The 21,029-nt window shown below is 42.9% G+C and overlaps 1 protein-coding gene across 1 annotated transcript in view; it reads right to left on the bottom strand.

Moving 5' to 3' along the window:
* KIF21A (kinesin family member 21A) overlaps window positions 1-21,029 on the bottom strand; it is a 113,364-nt gene that overhangs the window by 45,030 nt on the left and 47,305 nt on the right. Inside the window, exons 15-22 of the mRNA XM_065423792.1 lie at window positions 19,473-19,661; window positions 15,843-16,042; window positions 15,484-15,591; window positions 14,689-14,757; window positions 14,351-14,565; window positions 11,371-11,524; window positions 10,682-10,879; window positions 8,402-8,503 (exon numbers count right to left, since the gene is read on the bottom strand). Of these exons, the coding sequence (XP_065279864.1) occupies window positions 8,402-8,503; window positions 10,682-10,879; window positions 11,371-11,524; window positions 14,351-14,565; window positions 14,689-14,757; window positions 15,484-15,591; window positions 15,843-16,042; window positions 19,473-19,661 (1,235 nt within the window). The remainder of the gene's footprint in view (window positions 1-8,401; window positions 8,504-10,681; window positions 10,880-11,370; window positions 11,525-14,350; window positions 14,566-14,688; window positions 14,758-15,483; window positions 15,592-15,842; window positions 16,043-19,472; window positions 19,662-21,029) is intronic.

The raw sequence follows: 21,029 nt of genomic DNA, 5'->3' as shown, positions 1-21,029 counted from the left end.
AAGCAGGGGCAAGCGGGAGGCAGCAGCAGGTAAGCTGGGGCGGGGGGGCGCGAGGAGGAGAGCTCCGGGGAGGCGCGGCCCGGGCCGAGTGGCGCCCGGCGGCCCCAGCGGCTCCGGCCCAGCTCGGGCCCCAGCGGCTCCGGCCCCGGTTCCGACCCCAGGGCGGCGACCCCGGCTCGGGCCCCAGCACCCCCGGCCCGGCCCGGGCCCCAGCAGCGCCGGCCCGGGTGCCGGCCCAGCCCCGGGCCCCAGCACCTCCGGCCCGGGCCCGGCCCCCAGCAGCGCCAGCTCGGGCCCCAGCAGTGCCGGCCCAGCCCCGGCTGAGCACCTCCGGCCCGGCCTCAAGCCCCGCAACCCCGGCCGGAGTGCAGCCCGATTCCTGGGCTCTTTAAAGCCGGCCCGGGACAGGGAGGGGGGGGTTGGATGGATCGGGAGTTTGAGGGGGGGCTGTCAGGGGGGCAGGGGTGTGGAGAGGGGTTGGGACAGTCAGGGACAGGGAGCAGGGGGGGTTAGATGGGTCTGGGGTTCTGGGGGGGCTGTCAGGGGGGCAGGGGCGTGGAGAGGGGTCGAGGCAGGCAGGTAGCAGAGGGGGCTGGATGCGTCCGGAGTTCTGGGGGTCCTGTCAGGGGGCGGGGAGCAGTTGGATAGGGCATGGGAGTCCCCGGGGGTCTGTCTGGGGGCGGGGGTGTGGATAAGGGTCAGGGCAGTCAGGGGACAGATAGGGTCGTAGGGGGTTCTCAGGAGGGGGCAGTCAGGGGACAAGAAGCAGGGCGGCTTAGATGGGGGTGGGGTCCTAGGGGGCAGTTAGTGGCAGGGGTCCCAGGAGGGGGCAGTCAGAGGACAAGGAGCGGGGGGGGGGGGGGGTTGGGGGTTCTGGGGGGGGGCAATCAGGAGGTGGGAAGTGGGAGGGAGTGGATGGGGGCAGGGCTAGAGCGGGGCTCCTCCCCCCCCCCCCCCCATGTCCTCTTTTTTGCTTGTGGAAATATGGTAACCCTAATTAACTTCCAGGATCATTACATGAACATTCAGTTTTCTCTGGAAAGCTTTCAGAACCTAACCTACACAAGAAGCCATTTTAGGAGCAATTCCACAGATGTGTTGACTTTTGAGGCTTATTTAGTTTGAGAAAGTATTGCCCAAAGTGGAAAAAACTTACAGCAAAGGTTTTCCAAATGGAGGAAACTAAATAGTTAAAAGGTACATCAATAAAACATCTTCTTGAGTGTCTTTTTCAAGGACAAGAGGAACTACATCGATATATTTGACAGCCTGCAGTGAGGTAGATTGCAGGAAAGAATTATAAAACTACAAGCAGATAAAAGTTGGGGAACTGGATTTCCTGATGTAAGTTTTCAGGCCACTCTTTCAATTCTGTTTTCCCAAGAGGATGCTGGTAAACCTTTCCCTCTTTGTAGTGAATACTTTTTAAAAAAAATAAATCTACAGGTTCTGCTATAACCGGCCTTTGTGTGACAAGGGAAATAACTAACTAACCAAAAAAAAAAAAAAAAAAAAGCAAGCAAGGGAGCAAGTATGCAAAAACTTTGGCTCTGCTACATGTTAATCATCTAACAGGAGGAGGAGCAAAGTGCCTCACACAATTTGTGCAGTAACATGGCTCTTCGAGATGTGTCCCCCTATGGGTGCTCCACTCCAGGTGTATGTGCGCCCCTGTGCCTCTAATCAGAGATTTTTGGTAGCAGTATCCGTTGAGTCTGCACATGTGCCCTCCCTCCCGTGTAATCTGCCAGCACTGCGTGGGCAAACCCTCCCCCCATTCAGTTCCTTCTCTGCCGCAGAGCCCTATGGAGAACTCTGAAGTAGAGGGGAGGAGGGCAGGTTGTGGAGCATCCGTAGTGACACACATCTCGAAGAACCATCGTTACTGCACAAGGTGAGTAACTTCCTCTTCTTTTCTGAGTAGTGTCCTTATGGGTGCTCCACTGTAGGTGACTCCTGACCAGGACCCACCACGGAAGGCTGGGACTTCGGAGTGGAGTCTGTTACTACAGAGAGTACTGTGGAGTCAAAGATCACATTGGAGGCCAAATCTCCAGTGATTGCATAATGTTCTCCAAAAGTGTGGGAAGAGGCCCAAGTTGCTCCTCTACAGATTGCTGAGATAGGGATATCTTTAAGGCACATTGACAGGTTTCAGAGTAGCAGCCGTGTTAGTCTGTATCCGCAAAAATAACAGGAGTACTTGTGGCACCTTAGAGACTAACAAATTTATTAGAGCATAAGCTTTCGTGGGCTACAACCCACTTCTTCGGATGCATATAGAGTGAACCATATATTGAGGAGATATATATACACACACATACAGAGAGCATGAACAGGTGGGAGTTGTCTTACCAACTCTGAGAGGCCAATTAAGTAAGAGAAAAAAAACTTTTGAAGTGATAATCAAGATGGCTCAGTACAGACAGTTTGATAAGAAGCAAGTGTGAAAATACTTACAAGGGGAGATAGATTCAATGTTTGTAATGGCTCAGCCATTCCCAATCCCTATTTAGCCCTGAGTTGATTGTGTCTAGTTTGCATATCAATTCCAGCTCAGCAGTCTCTCTTTGGAGTCTGTTTTTGAAGTTTTTCTGTTTTAAGATAGCCACCCGCAGGTCTGCCAAAGAATGGCCAGACAGGTTAAAGTGTTCTCCCACTGGTTCTTGAGTATTATGATTCCTGATGTCAGATTTGTGTCCATTAATTCTTTTGCGTAGAGACTGTCCGGTTTGGCCAATGTACATGGCAGAGGGGCATTGCTGGCACATGATGGCATATATCACATTGGTAGATGTGCAGGTGAACGAGCCACCGATGGTATGGCTGATGTGATTAGGCCCTATGATGGTGTCACTTGAATAGATATGTGGACAGAGTTGGCATCGGGCTTTGTTACAAGGATAGGTTCCTGGGTCAGTGTTTTTGTTCAGTGATGTGTGGTTGCTGGTGAGTATTTGCTTTAGGTTGGGGGGTTGTCTGTAAGCGAGGACAGGTCTGTCTCCCAAGATCTGTGGGATCAAAAACACTGACCCAGGAACCTATCCTTGTAACAAAGCCCGATGCCAACTCTGTCCACATATCTATTCAAGTGACACCATCATAGGGCCTAATCACATCAGCCATACCATCGGTGGCTCGTTCACCTGCACATCTACCAATGTGATATATGCCATCATGTGCCAGCAATGCCCCTCTGCCATGTACATTGGCCAAACCGGACAGTCTCTACGCAAAAGAATTAATGGACACAAATCTGACATCAGGAATCATAATACTCAAAAACCAGTGGGAGAACACTTTAACCTGTCTGGCCATTCTTTGGCAGACCTGCGGGTGGCTATCTTAAAACAGAAAAACTTCAAAAACAGACTCCAAAGAGAGACTGCTGAGCTGGAATTTATATGCAAACTAGACACAATCAACTCAGGGCTAAATAGGGATTGGGAATGGCTGAGCCATTACAAACATTGAATCTATCTCCCCTTGTAAGTATTTTCACACTTGCTTCTTATCAAACTGTCTGTACTGAGCCATCTTGATTATCACTTCAAAAGTTTTTTTTCTCTTACTTAATTGGCCTCTCAGAGTTGGTAAGACAACTCCCACCTGTTCATGCTCTCTGTATGTGTGTGTATATATATCTCCTCAATATATGGTTCACTCTATATGCATCCGAAGAAGTGGGTTGTAGCCCACGAAAGCTTATGCTCTAATAAATTTGTTAGTCTCTAAGGTGCCACAAGTACTCCTGTTATTTTTAAGGCACATGACCAATGTAGAAATTGTCCAGAGTCCATACGCACTCCACGAGATCAGAGGCAGCATGTTGCGCCCTTGATAACAGTGATTAATGTAACCAGAGACCCATTTGGATAGTCTTTAAGCAGATATCACAGAGCCTTTGGATCTTTCTGTGAATGAAAGGAAGAGCTTAGGGGATTTCCTGAAGTCCTTAGTCCAGTCCAAGTAGAATGCTAGTGTTCTTCTAACATCTAGCATATACAGAATCGTCTCCCTGTTCTCACAATGTGGTTTGGGGAAAAAAGCAGGGAGATGGATCTGTTGATTCACATGGAAAGTGCAAAGAAAGTAGGAAGAAACTTGGGATATGGCCTTAGGAGTTACTTTATCTTTAAAAAAGACCATGAATGGTGGGTGTGCCATCAAGGCCGCTATTTCTCCTATATGCGTAGCTGAGGTGATGGCAATTAGAAATGCTGTCTTCATGGACAGGTGTAAGAGAGAGCAGGTTCCCATGAACTCAAAGGGAGGTCTAGTCAAAGCCCTGAGAACTAGGTTAAGATCCTAGGATGGAGCAGGGAAGAGATTCCCAATGCCCTTAAGGAATCTATGCATCAGTGAGTGAGTGAACACCGAGTATCTGCCTACCTGGCTGTGGAAAGCCATTTTCGCCACAAGATGTACCTTAAGGGAGCTGAGTAAGAGTTTTGACATCTTGAGGTCTAAAATGTAGTGTAAAATCAGAGGGAGGGAAGAGGAGGTTCGGGCTGTGTGTTTAGAATGACAACAAACTTGGAATCATTTCCATTTTGTAGGTAAGTATATCAAGTGGTCAACTTATGGCTGTGTAGCAACACATCTTTCAGCTCATCAGAGCATTCTGCCACTAAGCCTTAGAACTCAGAAAGAGCCAATCCTGGAAGTGGAGGACCCGCAGGTGGGGGGTGAAGGATCAGCCCATTGTTTTGAGAGAGCAAGTGAGGAATGGGCTGAAGAGGAACCAGAGGACATATTGCCATCTGTGTCAGGTAAGGGAACCAGACTTGTGTTGGCCAGGAGGGGCAATCAGAATAACTCTTGCTTTATCTTGCTGAATTTTTAACAGGACCTTGGATAGAAGAGGAAACTGGGAAAAGGCATACAAGAGGTCCCCGTCTCATGGGAGGATGAGGGCGTCTCCCAGTGAATGTTTCCACAGACCGGCCCTGGAGCAGTAATGAGGATGTTTCTTGTTCCAGTAAGTAGTGAAAAGATCCATAGTCAGGGTTCCCCAAAGAGCAAATGTATCTCAAAGCACCTTTGAGTTCGGGTCCCATTCGTGGTCGTGAGAAAAATTCCGACAGACTGTCAACTGTCACGTTCTGTATCCCTGGTAGACAGACAGCTGAGATGAGCACATCATGATGAGATGAGATGAGCACATCATGGATGCACCAACTCCAAAGTTTGAGTGCTTCTGTGCAGAGGGAGGGAGATCTGGCACCCCCCATGGCGATTTATGGAAAATATACATGTCATATTGTCAATCATGACCTTTGTGTGTGTGTTCTTGATGAAAGGTAAAAAGTGTGCACAGGCGTTCCTGACAGCCCTTAGCTCCCGAAGAGTGATATGGAGGGTCACTTCTGTGGAAGGCCATTTGCCCTGAACCTGGTGGTTGTGTAGGTGGGCTCCCCAGCCTATTAGAGAGGCATCCGTCCCAGGGTGGTGAGTCTGTGTAGCGGGAGGAATGCTCACGCTTGGACTGCGTCAAGGTTGGCGCTGATAAACTCCAGTCGCTGTACCGGGGTTAGTGCGCCGCTACAATGGAGAGAACCTGGGAGAATACCCTGGGTGGAGCAGTCTGTATGGATAATGGTCCTGCCCAAAGGTAAACTGTAGGAATCTCTTGTGCAATGGTTGTATCGAGATCTGGAAGTAGACATCTTATAGGTTGAGGGCCGGAAATCAATCTCCTGGCTCTAGACCTGGAATAATGGCTGCTAGTGTGATCATCTTGAACCCCTGCGTCTTCCCGTATTTATTTAATGCCCTTAGATCTAGAATGGGCCTCCAGCCTCCCTTTGCCTTGGGGATCAGGAAATAATTGGAGTAAAACACCCCTTGCTCCTGAGTTGCACTGGGACTGGTTCTATGGCCTCTACGTATAATAAATGATCTATTTCCTGACTAAGTAGGTTCTTGTTAGAAGAGTCCCTGTAGGGGGATGGGGAAGGAGGGTTGGAATGGGGGAGGAACATGAATTAAATGGTGTAACCCTTTGAAATAATCTCCAGGACCCATCTTTCAGAGATGATATTCTCCCAACTGCCGTGAAAGAGGGGCCGGGGAAATGACTTTCTCCTGGCCACTGTCAGACTCGTCACCACAAGAGCGGCGCTGACTAGGGTATGGGTGGTACACAGCCTGTGCCAAGAGAGAGTATTGGGGATTGTGTTTCTTCCCCAACCATGAGGTCTCCAGGGTACCGGAGCTCATGCGGTACTGTGGGCTCACTCGGTACCGCACAGGAGTGTCCGTGGTACTTTGTCGGTACCGATGGTTGAGAAAATGCAGAGCACTCCCTAGATGAGCGTTTTGATGCGCCCGGTACCAAAAGTTTTCTCTGTGCTGCTCTTTTAGAGACGGTATGGTAATTGTCTCTCTCCATAGGGGGGCGGTACTGTTGCCTCAGAGCCTGAGCCTGTGGCTTCTCCAGGCAGTGCAGCCGTGTTCATAGCGGAGGCCCCCTTCTGGGTACCGGGCTTCAGAGCTAACAATGCCGTCAGTACCGAGGTGGCAACACTGAGGAACCCCTTTGGCTGGCCAATGACTTGAGCCTAAAACCAGGTTGCAGCACTGGGGAATGTTTTTTGGTACTAAGGTAGCAGCACTGGGGAACCCTTCTGGCTGGCCAACGACTCAGCGCCCTTTTTACGAGCCTTTACAAGGGGCGTATGCTGGTTTTTTTCACGACTCTACCCCCTTTGAACTTAAAGGCTGATCCGGGGGATGATCCGGGGTCAGCACCGGAGTCCCCTGGAGACTGAATTGCCTTCTCCATAAGGAGGAGTTTTAATTTCAGCTCCCAGTTCCTACCGTTTTAGCTGTGGCAAGGGAAGCACTTCTGTGGGACTCTCCCAAGCACCAGACACAGTGAGAGTGTCTGGCCAATACAGGAATCGAACTCCTTGCAGGAGAGGCACTCTTGGAGCCGGGAGAGCTGGGCATGCCCCAGGGCAGGGGGCTATCATCCTCTAGCAGGGAATGCAGAAGAAAGGTCTTCTTTCCTCCTCTTTTTTTTTTTTTATTTTTAAACTGAAAAAAACGTAGTCTTCTAAACACCTGGTGGGGTGGGGGGATAGAAATTCCCTGAGACAAGGCAGGAAAAACTAAATTCCCCCCCCTCTCTTTCTTTTCCCCCCCCTCCTTTAATCCCAAAGGAGTAAAGAAAGGAAACACTAACTATTAAGGAGAACAAAATAAACAGAAGCAATTACTACTTATGCTAATGGCGCAGATAAGGAAGGGACAACTGCTTGCTCCTTCAAAGCCAAAGGCAGTTGAGAAAGCACTGAGGGCGGGGGTGTGACTGTTCCCTCCGGGGTGCCACCTGGAACTGGGGTACCACTGAGCCCTCTGACCCACCAGCCAGGGCTCCCTCTCACACTGTGCTGCATAATATACATCATAATAAGATCATTATGAAGAATATTGGGTGCAGTGTCACAGGGGGTTTGCCTGCGCAATGCTAGATAGGCTCGAGGCAGACCACGAAGGAGGGAGAGCGCATGTGCGGGCTCAACGGACACTGCTACCAAAAATCTCCCATTAGAGGTGCACATACACCTACAGTGGAGCACCCATAGGGACACTACTCGAAGTAGATATCAATTGGTATTTGATATTCTAGATACACCTCTGATATGTAAGAATGGGAAGCAGATATACCTGTAGCTATTAAATATAGATTATAAAATACCAAATATGTAGTGACCTCATTCACTCTGAAGTTATTATTCACTGGATTCCAGACATTAAGAAAAAAAGCCATCTTGCTATGTTGAAAAGCACAAGTCTTGTCAAATGTATATGTTGTATGGACGGAAAATAGCCAGAGAGCAATACGTAACTCCAGTTTTGTTATCTAAAAAAGCTAGGTTACAGTTTTAAGAAATAGTTGCTTAACGTTAGGATCCTTAAAACTGCTCTGGTTTTCAGAAGTTCTGAGCACCTAGCACCATCCATTGAAGTCACTGAGAGCTGCAGAGTGCTCAGTTGTTTTGAAAATCAGCACGCTTATTTAAGAGTCTTAATAAGGAGTTAGGAGATTAACCGTAGACATATATTTTTGAAAAAAATGGCCTGGATAGGTCTTAGTAATGTTTTTCTTAATTGTCTTATTTCTTTACAGTGACTGATAACACTTGATTTTTTTGTGTGAGGCAGGGGACAGAGAATAAACTACAGCTCTTTTCCCTGGAAAAACCATTTGTGATATGGCAGCATAGTTGAATATGCATAATTTCATAATTTGGCAGTATTTTTTGCACACTTCATCCTGAAATATGTTTTTTATGTTTTAGCCTTATAGATCCAACATGCAAATACCTATAAAGTATGTGACAATTCAAAATGCTTCAGCAGAAAGCACAATATATTTTACTCCCTGTGTTACCTTATTAATGCCCATTGTGAGGAAGTGATCAAGAAGATATCGAGCTTCTGTTAGTGTGCAGGCATTAATCACTGCAGACAAATCCACGGTCTCTCCTTCTTCCTACATGCACAACAATAAAAAAGTCAGGAAATTTACATCCTATTTATATGACACAAGTGCTGCTATTTTAAAATATGAATTATATTAACACTAAAGATTCAGGGTGGGGTTTTCAAAAACAATGATAGTCAATGAGATGTGTTCTCTTAACCTAATTAAAGCATTTTGGAAAATCCCATCTTTAAACATTATAGACTCCCTTAGGAACCACTTTGTGTTGAAACGTCATTATTAATGCCACAGGGGTTATATGACCCTGCATCATATTGGCTAGCTGGTCAAAAGTTCAAGGAACTATTATCCTGGTATGAGGAGAATAGTGTAAGTTACTGATGTAGTAATGTAAACTAGGAATTCAGGAACAGACCAACCCTGTAAAAGAATAAGTCAAAGTGAGGTTTTGAGAAGGTACTAAATATTATAGCTTAGACTGCGTGATGCAATCTGTACCACAGAGTTCTAGAAAATTCTGTCTGGTGGTTAAAAACACTGCTATGTAATGCACTTAAAAAGGCAAACTGTATGATGGTTTCACTGCTCCTGGTAATAATCACATTTCTACACAATTATAACAGCTAGTTCCTATGACTTCATCTCTGCCTATCAGATTACATTTGGCAATCCAAGGCGAACAATATATTTGTTTGACAATACAATTAATCTTCTTTACCTTATTTTACACTATTAATATAATCTATTCAAAAAGTACAGAGTAACAGTTATATCAAAAACAACATTACAACTAATTTAACTGTTTATAGAATCATAGAAATGTTAGCCTGGAAGGAACCTCGAGAAGTCATCAAATTCAGCTTCCTGCTGTGTGGCAGGACCAAATAAACCTAGACCATCCCTAACAGGTGTTTGTCCAACCTGTTTTTCAAAACTTCCAATGATGGGGATTCCACAACCTCCCTTAAAGGCCTATTCCAGATCTTAACTACTGTAGAGTTGAGAGTTTTTCCTAATATCTAATCTAAATCTCCCTTGCTGGAGAGTAAGCCCATTACTTCTTGTCCTACCTTTAGTGGACATGGAGAATAATTCATCACCATCCTTTTCATAACATCCCTTAATATATTTGAAAACTTATCAGGTTCCATCTGAGTTTTCTTTTCCCAAGACTAAACATGTCCGATTTTTTTTTAAACTTTCCTCATAGGTCAAGTTTTCTAAACCTTTTATCTGTTTTTTGCTCTCCCCTTGACTTTGTCCACATCCTTCCTCAAGTGTGGCTTGCAGAACTGGACACAGTACTCCAGCTGAGTCCTCACCAGTGCCAAGTAGAGCAGAACAATTACCTCCCATGTCTTACATAAACATTCCTGTTAATACACCCCAGAATTATATTAGCCTTTTTTCCACAGCTGCATCACATTGCCGACTCATATTCAATTTATGATTCACTATAACCTCCAGATCCTTTTCAGCACTATCACTTAGCCAGTTATTTCCCATTTTGTAGTTGTGCATTTGATTTTTTCCTTCCTAAGTGAAGTACTTTGCACTTGTCTTTACTGAATTTCATCTTGTTGATTTCAGACCAATGTTCCAATTTGTCAAGGTTGTTTTGAATTCTAATCCTGTACCCCAAACTGCTTGCAAGTCTTCCCAGCTTGGTGTCATCTGCAAAATTTTATAAGCCTACTCTCCACTTTGTTATCCAAGTCATTTATGAAAATATTGAATAGTACTGAACCCCGGACTGACCACACTAGTACACCCTCCCAGTTTAACAGTGAAGTATTGATATGTACTCATGTATAAGACAATAATCAAGTACAACATAAAGTGTGTCTTCTGAATATGAAATAGACTGTACTGTAACAGCCAACTGTGGAAGGAGGATTTAAATTAAATTTGTGAGCTTTTGTCACAAGAACCATAGTATTTAATATCAGCAGAATGGAAAGTATCAGCTTTGGCATTTAAAAGGCCCTGCAATGTTACCTTACATTATATAATCAAAGCTAATACTTATATCTGAAAACCCCACTGTACAAACACCACCTATATCAACCATCCCCTCAACATATTTTAACTTAACAACATAATGAGTAGGTTGCATAATGAATGAAATACCAAGGCAAAATTCACCACAGAATAAAATATTCTCAAGGCTAATGCAATTTCCCAGTTGTACATGTTACTATTACTGAACCTTAGCACTTGACCTACCTTTGCTTCCTCCATCTGCATAATGTTTGCTTGGCAGTCAGAAATACTGTCATTGATGTAATCTATATTTGCAGTTAGTGACTCCATCTCCTCATTGATGTTATGGACATTTTTGTCTGCTTCTCCACCACCATCGTTGATTACTTTCTCCCTTTTTTTCAAAAGCTTCTCTCTTCTTTTTGTAAGTTCTTCACGTTGCTATTTTCCAAGAGAAATTTTAAATAAAAAGATTGCATACTTAAATCAAATATAATTTTTATTATTTATTTTTCTTCTTTTCTGGTTACATGGTAACCTCAGTGTACATTTTTGCCAAGGGAGAGGAATAATAGAGAATGTGAATGTATTTGACAACACATACATAAGGTGTTTTTAGATCTTGACACCTACACCATATTTGTTTTGTTTCTTATCGCAGCAAAGTTTGATGGTTCTGGGTTCTACGCTGGGATTCAAACACTTCTGGCAATAAATCACTTTATACACTTGTGCCTTCAAGGTGTTAAGCACCTCTGGCCTAAACCAATGCTTACTCAAGTCACAGGGAGCCTTTCCATTGACTTAGATGGGCTTTGAATCACCTTGGCAGGTCCTATATGAACAAGTAATTTACTGATAAAAGAAAGTGGACGTGCTTTCTGCTATTTTAACACAATAGCATGTAAGATATTGCATAATAAATACCATACCGTAAGTAGTCTATTCATATCTGTTTCCATATTGGAAATGGTCATTCTCTGCATAATGATGTCAGTCACTTTGCGTTCAAGTAATTGCCACTTCATCCTGGCTGCCTTTGAGGAATAAACTCTGACAGTTGTTCCTTTTCTTTGGTATTTCTTCCTATGGTTAATTCAGAGAGCCACATTACTGAATGTAACTACATGGTCCAGTTTAGATTTTGAAACTGCAAATTATCAATGTAAAATTATTATTATGTTTAAAAACAACATGACATTTTTTTTTGCAGACCCTGACTCCACATCCACCTACTTGTAATCAGTCCTCTGCAGATGTACTTCATAATCTTTGGCACTTCAAAACATATGTCAAGTCCTGTAGCATTTCAAAGGAGGGATCGTGGAAATTCAAGCAATGATTTATAAGGAACTTCTGTCATCTGAGGACCAGTTTCAATTAAATAAGCAAGTCTGCTTCAGAGTACAAATCCCAGACCATCCATAAGTGTAACTGTATTTGTATTTTTTGTTTTCCTGAGATGTTATTTGTTCTTAAGAATAATGTGGGCAACTGGACCACTAATGACATTTTGCTGAGTATGGCAACTGAATTTTAAAAAATTTAGATTTTTAAGTATGACTTGTCCTGTAATGGCATTTTGTACTGTTCTACCCTATATAACAATATGCCAGGCTCAATCCTGCTCCTGGTGACGTTAACGGTCATAGGACCATTTTATGGGAATAGGAAGTGACATCAGACTGTAAAATAGAAACCATTACAATATCTATCTAGATAGGAATGTCTGCTATAAATTGTAAAATAAGTAAGTATGTTTAGTCTTTACTAGGGCTGTCAATTAATCGCAGTTAACACACACGATTAACTCAAAAAAATTAATCGCGATTAATCGCACTTATAACAATAGAATACCAATTGAAATTTATTACATATTTTTGGATGTTTTTCTACATTTTCAATATTGATTTCAGTTACACACAGAATACAAAGTGCACAGTTCTCACTTTATATTATTTTTAATTACAAATATATGCACTGTAAAAATGATAAATGAAAGAAATAGTATTTTTCAATTTACCTCATACAAGTACTGTAGCGCAATCCCTTTATCGTGAAAGTGTAACTTACAAATGCAGATTTTTTTGCTTACATAACTGCACTCAAAAACAAAACAGTATAAAACTTTAGAGCAGGGGAGGGCAAACTATGGCCTGCGGGCCGGATTCGGCCCGTCAGGGCTTTCAATCCGCCCACGGGATTTCCAGCAGGCAGACTCCCTGCCTGCCCTGGACCCGTGCCGCTCCCGGAAGTGGCCGGCACCATGCTGGCCACTTCCGGGAGCGGCGCGGGGCCATGGCAGGCAGGAAGCCTCCCTTAGGCCCGCTCCGTGCCGCTGCTGCGCCGGGCCCCGCATCCCAACCCCCTGCCACACCCCTCCTGCACCCCAACCCCCTGCCCTGAGCCCTCTCTCGCACCCCGCACCCTTCCTGCATCCCAACCCCCTGCCCTGAGCCCCTTCCTGCACACTGCATCCTCTCCTGCACACCGCACTCCCTCCTGAACCCCAACCCCCTGCCACAGCCCTACATTCAAGGCCCTGCATACAATTCCCCCGCCCCTCCCCCGATGTGGCCCACGGGCCAAAAAGTTTGCCCACCCCTGCTTTAGAGACTACAAGTCCACTCAATCCTACTTCTTATTCTGCCAATCGCTAAGACAAACAAGTTTGTTTATGTTGACCGGAGATACTGCTGCCTGCTTCTTATTTACGTCACCTGAAAGCGAGAACAAGCGTTCGCATGGCACTTTTGTAGCCGGCATTGCAAGGTATTTATATGCCAGATATACTAAACATTCATATGCCCCTTCATGCTTCGGCCACCATTCCAGAGGGCATGCTTCCATGCTGATGATGCTCATTAAAAAAATAACACGTCAATTAAATTTGTGACTATACTCCTTTGGGGAGAATTATGTGTCTCCTGCTCTGTTTTACCTACATTCTCCATACATTTCATATTATAGCAGTCTTGAATGATGACCCAGCACATGTTCATTTTAAGAACACTTTCACAGCAGATTTGACAAAACGCAAAGAAGGTACCGATGAGAGATTTCTAAAATAGCTAGAGCATTCAACCCAAGATCTAAGAATCTGAAGTGTCGTCCAAAATCTGAGAGAGACGAGGTGTGGAGCATGCTTTCAGAAGTCTTAAAAGAGCAACACTCGGATGCAGAAACTACAGAACCCAAACCACCAAAAAAGAAAATCAACCTTCTGCTGGTGGCATCTGACTCAGATGAGGAAAATGAACATGGGTCAGTCCACACTGCTTTGTATCATTATCAAGCAGAACCCATCATCAGCATGAAGGATGTCTTCTGGAATGGTGGTTGAAGCATGAAGGGACATATGAATCTTTAGTGCATCTGGCATGTAAATATCTTCCAACGCCAGCTACAACAGTGCCATGCAAACGCCTGTTCTCACTTTCAGATGACATTGTAAACAAGAAGCAGGCAGCATTATCTCCTGCAAATTGTAACCAACCTTGTTTGTCTGAGTGATTGGCTGACCAAGAAGTAGGACTGAGTGGACTTGTAGACTCTAAAGTTTTACATAGTTATTTTTGAATGCAGTTTTTTTGGTACGTAATTCTACGTTTGTAAGTTCAACTTTCATGATAAAGAGATTGCACCACAGTACTTGTATGAGGTGAACTGAAAAATACAATATTTTGTTTTTTACAGTGCAAATATTTGTAATAAAAAATAAATTTAAAGTGAGCACTGTACACTTTGTATTCTGTCTTAGAATTGAAATTAATATATTTGAAAATGTAGTAATCATCCAAAATATTTAAAATAAATGGTATTCTATTGTTGTTTAACAGCACGATTAATTGAGATTCATTTTTTTAATCATGTGATTAATTTTTTTAATCGCTTGACAGCCCTAGTCTTTACCTGGCTCCATTTGTTGCAGTTACTGATAATGCCTGGACCCTGGCCACAGGAATTCTCATCTTCTGCTGTGCTGCTGATCTTGATCCATCATAGTCTACAGATGACATACTAGAACTTGGTTCTTGAATAGGATGGTCAGGCAAACTCAGCTTCCGACTCACCCTCCCGGCTGCTTTATCAGATATAGGCCTTACTTGTCGACGCAGAGCTGTAACCTGAAACAGCAGGACACCAAGACATATTACTACCATCTGTGGCATTATAAATTCGACTTTATGACCAGAAGTGATGCAAATATCTATGATCTGACAGGACACACCAGTACTGTAAAACAATACCTCTTCTGTTTTGCGGCGTAGAACAACTTCTTGATTTCTTTTCTGAGCTTCCAGAAGTTTGAACTGATGCTGTGAACAATAACAACGAATAAGCCAAATATTTTTCTCTCCAACATTTGTCATTAGCAGTCTGTAACTGAAAAAGAAGTCCAATATATGCTTATATAGGCTTGCAAAACTGTTGTGAAAATGGGTTAACCCAGGTGCAAAATCATCTTGCCCATTATTTGATATAATGGTTATAATGGGAAAACACACCTCAATACTTTACTTGCCCCCATCAAATAGATAACTTGGCTGGGGTGAATGGGCAGATAGAATTTTGCAAATGGCACTGGTATATCTACAATGAGCCTTTGTTTGTTTTCAGTACAGGTCTGTCGCATCTTATGCACATTTAACATGCGCGAATTCAGCTTTACGTGGTCGGCAAAAACAAACAAAAAAAGAGAAAAATAACAATTTAAATACTGTTCCTGTAGTGCAGGCGATTCCGCCCGCCATTACACTCAATGTAATTTTGACTATACGTGGTTTTCGCTTTACACGCTGACCGTGGAATGTAACCCCAGCGTAAGATGAGACAGACCTGTAATAGTTACTACTTGAAGCCTAGAGGCAGGATTTCCATAATGTAACTAAAATGCATCAGATGTCAAGCAACATCTTGTTTAATGGTAAGAGGAGGGGATTTGTGTTTATAGGGAAGACATGTGACATATTCCACATCATAATGAGCATGTTTACTACTGTACAGAAAGCTTTATGAACATTCACATCTTATCTGTAAATCACCTCACGCTTGCGCTGCTCCTTTTTAAGCTGTGCAATCTCTCTGTTTCTTCTAGATTCTGTCATCCTGGCTTTTTCTTGCTCTTCTTTCATTTGTTTCATCAGGCGAACCTGCATAGAAACAATCTCTTAACCACCTTAACAGAGGGCATTTACATTAAAGGAAAATGTTTTTATTCTCCCACCACTCATGTAAAGAGCATTTTCTTCATGCTATAATCTCCTATTACTATTCTGTACTTTCAGTAATTTACCTCTTCCCAGATATACTTTTTTCTTCTTTAATGTGAGAGCATTAATGTGAGAAAATGGCTCTCAATCCCTTTCCCATTGATCAAATGTTAACCATATTAAAAAAATACCTTAGTTTTTTTCATCTCAGTCACATCCTGCTGCAGTTTCTTCAGCTGCTTTTCATATTGAGACTGATTTTTAAGCAATCGTGCATGTTCTTTCTGAGCAGTTTGCAGTCTTTGCAGTTCTTTATTCATGGTTTGGAGCTTTTTCTCATATTCGGACTTTATTTTTTTTGCTTTTTCTTCTGAACAAGACTCCACAGAACCTAAATAACAAAAGAGAATTCTTATCTGCTAATTTGTTGAGAATATCTCCATTTTGTCAATACTGAGTTACCTCTGCAGTCAGCAGCTTACTGGCAATAGTCTCCAATCAGCTTTAAAGTATTTAAATTTCCCATTCTGCTTCTATCTTCCACACTGCTGTGAAGTCTCTACCCAGAATTGATGACTGCTATAGCTTTGGGTAATATATCAAGTACTAACACAATCAGCTTTATGTCCTTAATTGGTTTCTTATTTTAATATATCCTCTGGTTTCCTTGCACTGAAGGCACATGCACCAAATTAAAAACAAAAACAGAAGAATTCCCTTCTGCTTTACTGAACACATTGTCTACACTGGACACAGAAGTTGGAGACTCTAAGCGCTCTATTCTCACTTCTCTCCCCCCAACACTACAGTTTACCCAAGCAAATCTGAACAGGAAACTAATGGTGGATGCCAACTTTGACCTTCTCTGGCTAATGTACAGAGCAACACTGACAGAACCTTAAGGACTCAACTCGAAAAGATTGGTGCACTTAATAGGTGTGTGTCTCTGTGGGAGTGTAAATTAAAATGTCTCCTTCCCTTCAAGTTCCAGGACCCGCAAGCTATATTGGATCCTCTTACATCATCAAAAACCACTGAAAGCTGCTGCTGGTAGCGATGTGGTCAGGAAAAGCACCCATCATTTCTGGCTTGGTACACCCAGTGAATTTCTCTTTCTCCATATAACATCTGAATAACTTGTACATAGAAAGTCTCCAGCTTCTTCCAGCAAGAACCTCATAATTAAATCCAAGTCTAACACACAGTAGCAAAGAACAAGTAATGTAATTCAGTGCCTACTAAACCAATGCATCGCAATGAGTTCTTGCATTGATTACTGTGAGCATTAGCTTGGGCCCCTAGCCAGCACTATTTAAATAACAGTTGCCCTCGTATCTGATACACTCACATACTCAATCTGATGCTGTAGAACAAACCTTTAATTGCAGTTACACATCAGGCTATTTCTCCAGCTCACTGTTTTAGGGACCAGGACTGTAACTGTTATTCAAAGTGTGTCCAGTTATCTGCTTGGGCTTAAAAATGGTGGGTGTGCTTAGGGGGACACAGGAAGAGCTCCCCTGATGTAAGTTAAGGCCAACATTTTCAAAAATGGCCTATGGTTCTGAGGTGTTTGCAACATGCAACACCTTGGGACCGATTTTCAGAAGTGTCAATCACTCCTAAGCCCTTCAGAAGCCCGTGGGGGCTGTGACTGCTCGGCAATGCTGAAAATGAATGTGTAAATAAAATTTGAGTAAAGCAGAATAAAGTAAACACTGCCTGTATAACAGTTAAAATATTATTTTAAATTGTGGGTTATTCAAAATAAAGTGGCAGTTTATCAGCCATCCATCACTTAAATAAGGGCTGTGACACAGAGGCCCATTTGTGGGTCACTATTCTGTGTCAGGAGCTCGTCAGGCATGACATACTCACTTATTACACGGTTGTCAGAATCTGTATCTAAAACGTGTCATGTAAGATATTGGAAAACTAATAAGTCACTGATCATTAATATTCTTGAATGTATGGGGTGTGTACAAAGAGTTATGGATATGTGCTAGAATTATATTCTTAGTATGCATTGGCAAGCAATGCATAAGGCCAGTCTTCCCTAGACAATGGAATATGTATTTGCTTGGCTCGCCAGCCTGGTCATCAGGCAGACATAGGGAAGATGTATTTACACATAAGGTAAACAAAGCCATCAAGCTAACCAGGGGAGGAGGTAATGACTCAACTATCACAAGTGGGGGACGAACCAGGATGAGGTCTTCACCAGACCACATGGCGTCTCTTCCTTTTCTCCTTCTGGGAACTTTATATGAGAATACATTTAAATAGTCTACTGGGCTATAAAGGTAGGGGGTCTGAACCTCAAATGATAAATAACTGAATCCACTGATTGTACAAAATTTTACAGTACTATAAAAGTGTAGCCAGTAAAGTCTTTTCTGAAAGCTAATGAGACACTAGTGATTAATATAATTGTGAAACGTATGTATTAACACTAAATGAGAAAATATGGATACTCAATGATATTATGCTTTAAAGCCTGAGACCAAACACAGGGAGAAACAGGTTTTCCCCCAGTTAGGAGAAAAGGTAGCATTTTGGAATCAAAACAATGGAAGCCCTATTTACATATGAATCAACAGGGGAAGAGGAAGTCCACAGGAAGGGAAGAACAACAGGTCATCCTGAGTCTGGGGGACAAAACAATGAGTTTGAGAAGATATAAGGAGAAAGAATAAGCCATCTTGGCATCCATCACTGGATGGACACAAGGGGTCGGAGCTCTTGCAAGCTGAGAAAGATAGGGCGTTCAGCCAAGGGGGTTGAACTGAATATAGGTGAGAAACCTGCTTAGGTAAAGATCTTTCACCGAGGAAGACAAAGGAAACCAGCATCTTGTTCTTATGTGGAAGGTTCTGACTGAGAGAAAGTCAGCTACGGCTGGAAAAAAAAAAAAAAGACTGGTAGGAAATCTACCTTGAACCAAGGCTGTAGCTTGTGGAGTTAAGTCTTGGCCACTAGAAAGTGTTTTTTACTTTTATGCGCTTGTAACCATTCTGACTTTATCCCTTCTACTTGCACTGACTTAAAACTCTCTCTTTTTGATTAAATAAACTTGTTTTACTTTTATTCTAAATCAACCCAATGCTGGGCTTGACTTGAAGTGATTATTAACAACAAGCTGCTGTACTTTTGCCCCTTTAAAGGAGCAACAAACTTTATTACTCCTCTGAATGTTCTAGGAAGGGGCTGGACATTTCAGGGCAGAGGGTTTTGAGGAAATTCAGGACTGGGGATATATCGGGGTCACTTGGCCAGCAGAAACCAAGGCTGGTAGAGACAAAAGTGTGGCTTGTCTGCTGGCTGGGAGCATCCAGACAGGGAGCTACCCCAGCAGAGCACTGTAAGGCACTCAGGGTTACAGGACAAGCAGTGACACAACCTCTCATTAGTCTGGATTACACACCAACCATGACAGGGGCATAGAGCACTGACTGCACCACTGAACTGTTCTGTTGTGGTTTGGGTTCTTCTCTTATTTAGGGTGACCGAAAGGAAAAGGAACGAGAACCTTGAATACAAGTACTAAACTGTGTGAAAGGAAGTCAGAACTGACAAGAAGTTGAAAATACATGTTCACCTATCCCTAGTATCAAACAGTAATAAAGACTTAAAAACTAGTATTATTAAAACTGAAAAATTAACAAAGATTAGAAAATGACTCTAGTTAGCAGCTAATTTTCAAATAATTTCTCCTCACGGTTTTCATGCAGTACCAACTTATATGTATAGGGGGAAAGTAACAAATAATTTGTCATGAAGATACTACAGTAAAATGATTTAAATAAAGTTATATGTCCTACCCAGGTTGTGAAGAACCTGATCTCTTTCAAGTTGAGTGTCTCGAATCTTATGTTGTAGCATCATTAGCTTCTCTTCATATTGCTTTTTCAGAGTCTGTAGTCTTCTTTGGCTGTTCTCTAGTTCATCTATCAGCTTTTGCTTTATGGCAATTTCACAAGTGATATTTGCTAAATCTGCCTGATAATTTTCTAAAAGAAAAAAAGAAAAATTAGATACTAAAAATGGAGGCACTCAGATTCTATGGCAATGAGGGCCATATAAACATATAGACAGATACCTCCTGTAACTTTAGGGTAATCAAAATATAAAGTCATAGAAGCATTTTTTCCAAAAGCCAAGGATTTTGAAAAGCCAAATTATTTGGCATAAACTACCAAACACCGGGGCCAACCTGGCAATAAATAGCCATACTCTTCTGAGTGTACAAATGTCAGATGCCTCAAAAAACCTGTATTGCCTAATATGCTTGGATCATGTAATAATTTTGGGTTGACATGCAAAATCTGTCATGCTCATATGAACACATTCTGCACAGTCACAGCTCATTTGGAGTTTAATGCTTGTGTATCTATAATTTTGTACTGCATATGTGATTGTGCACATAAGGATTTTGAGTATTTTGTAACTCTGACAGAGGGAAACAGATGCTGGATTTGCACCTGGGTAATCTATTTTTTGAGATCCAGAAAAATACAAAACCATGCCCTCCCACCCACCACACCAATTCTGTGAAATATGGAATTTAGTAGGATGATGGGAAAGTTCATGTATGCCAGATCAGTGCTATTTTTGTTTCACAACTCCTTACCCCCAACTCCCATCTCTGACACCATGCCCCTGCTTGTGCTCAGCTCACACAGCCTGCTAGAGTTCCTTCAACTCCAAAGCTGCAGAAACTTCCAACAGCAAGTTCAGGAGAGTGTAGGGAGGAAATCTTGACTGGTCCGTGAATCTTGGGGTGGGGTCCCCCTCACGTACCCCCTAACCCAGCTGCTGAAAAGGTATATCCTATCTCCAGAGAGGAGTGAGGAGCTGTCTCAATCAAAGGGAGAGGGTCCCCTAGCCCTGACTGCAATTAGGTTAGGTTTATAAGCCAATGGGCCCTGGCTTCTCTGGTTGTGCTCCAGAATGGAGCGGTCAGCCAGGGACACTCCAAGTTCTGTGGCCCTTTTAAAGTTCTTATCTGACCGTTAGTCAATCAGAGAAGAATGGATATACATGGAGTGTTCCCCAGCCTAATTCTCATGAGGCAGATTGTTGGGCTGGGTTGAGTCCCAGATTCTGCGCTTATAAAGGGGGCAATCCTGATTTGTGTGTAATGCCTCCACTAGCTTTTTGTGCCAAGTACCATTTCTATATAGGAAACCTCTGTCTCTTCATAACCAAGTCGGCTTATAAGCTTCATCATTTCAGAATTAAACTCTGAAAATAGCTGAATTAACAGGTGCTGGATATCACCTCATCCTCATCCTCATCCATGGTGTTCTTCAGAATGAAGAAAATTAACCTAGTGTTTTAATCTTATACTGAGGATATTTTTCTAAACAAAAGGTTTA

This window comes from Emys orbicularis, chromosome 1 (genome assembly GCF_028017835.1).
Source record: "Emys orbicularis isolate rEmyOrb1 chromosome 1, rEmyOrb1.hap1, whole genome shotgun sequence".
NCBI classification, from domain to species: Eukaryota; Metazoa; Chordata; order Testudines; family Emydidae; genus Emys; species Emys orbicularis.
This window is presented reverse-complemented; position numbering and strand designations above follow the sequence as displayed.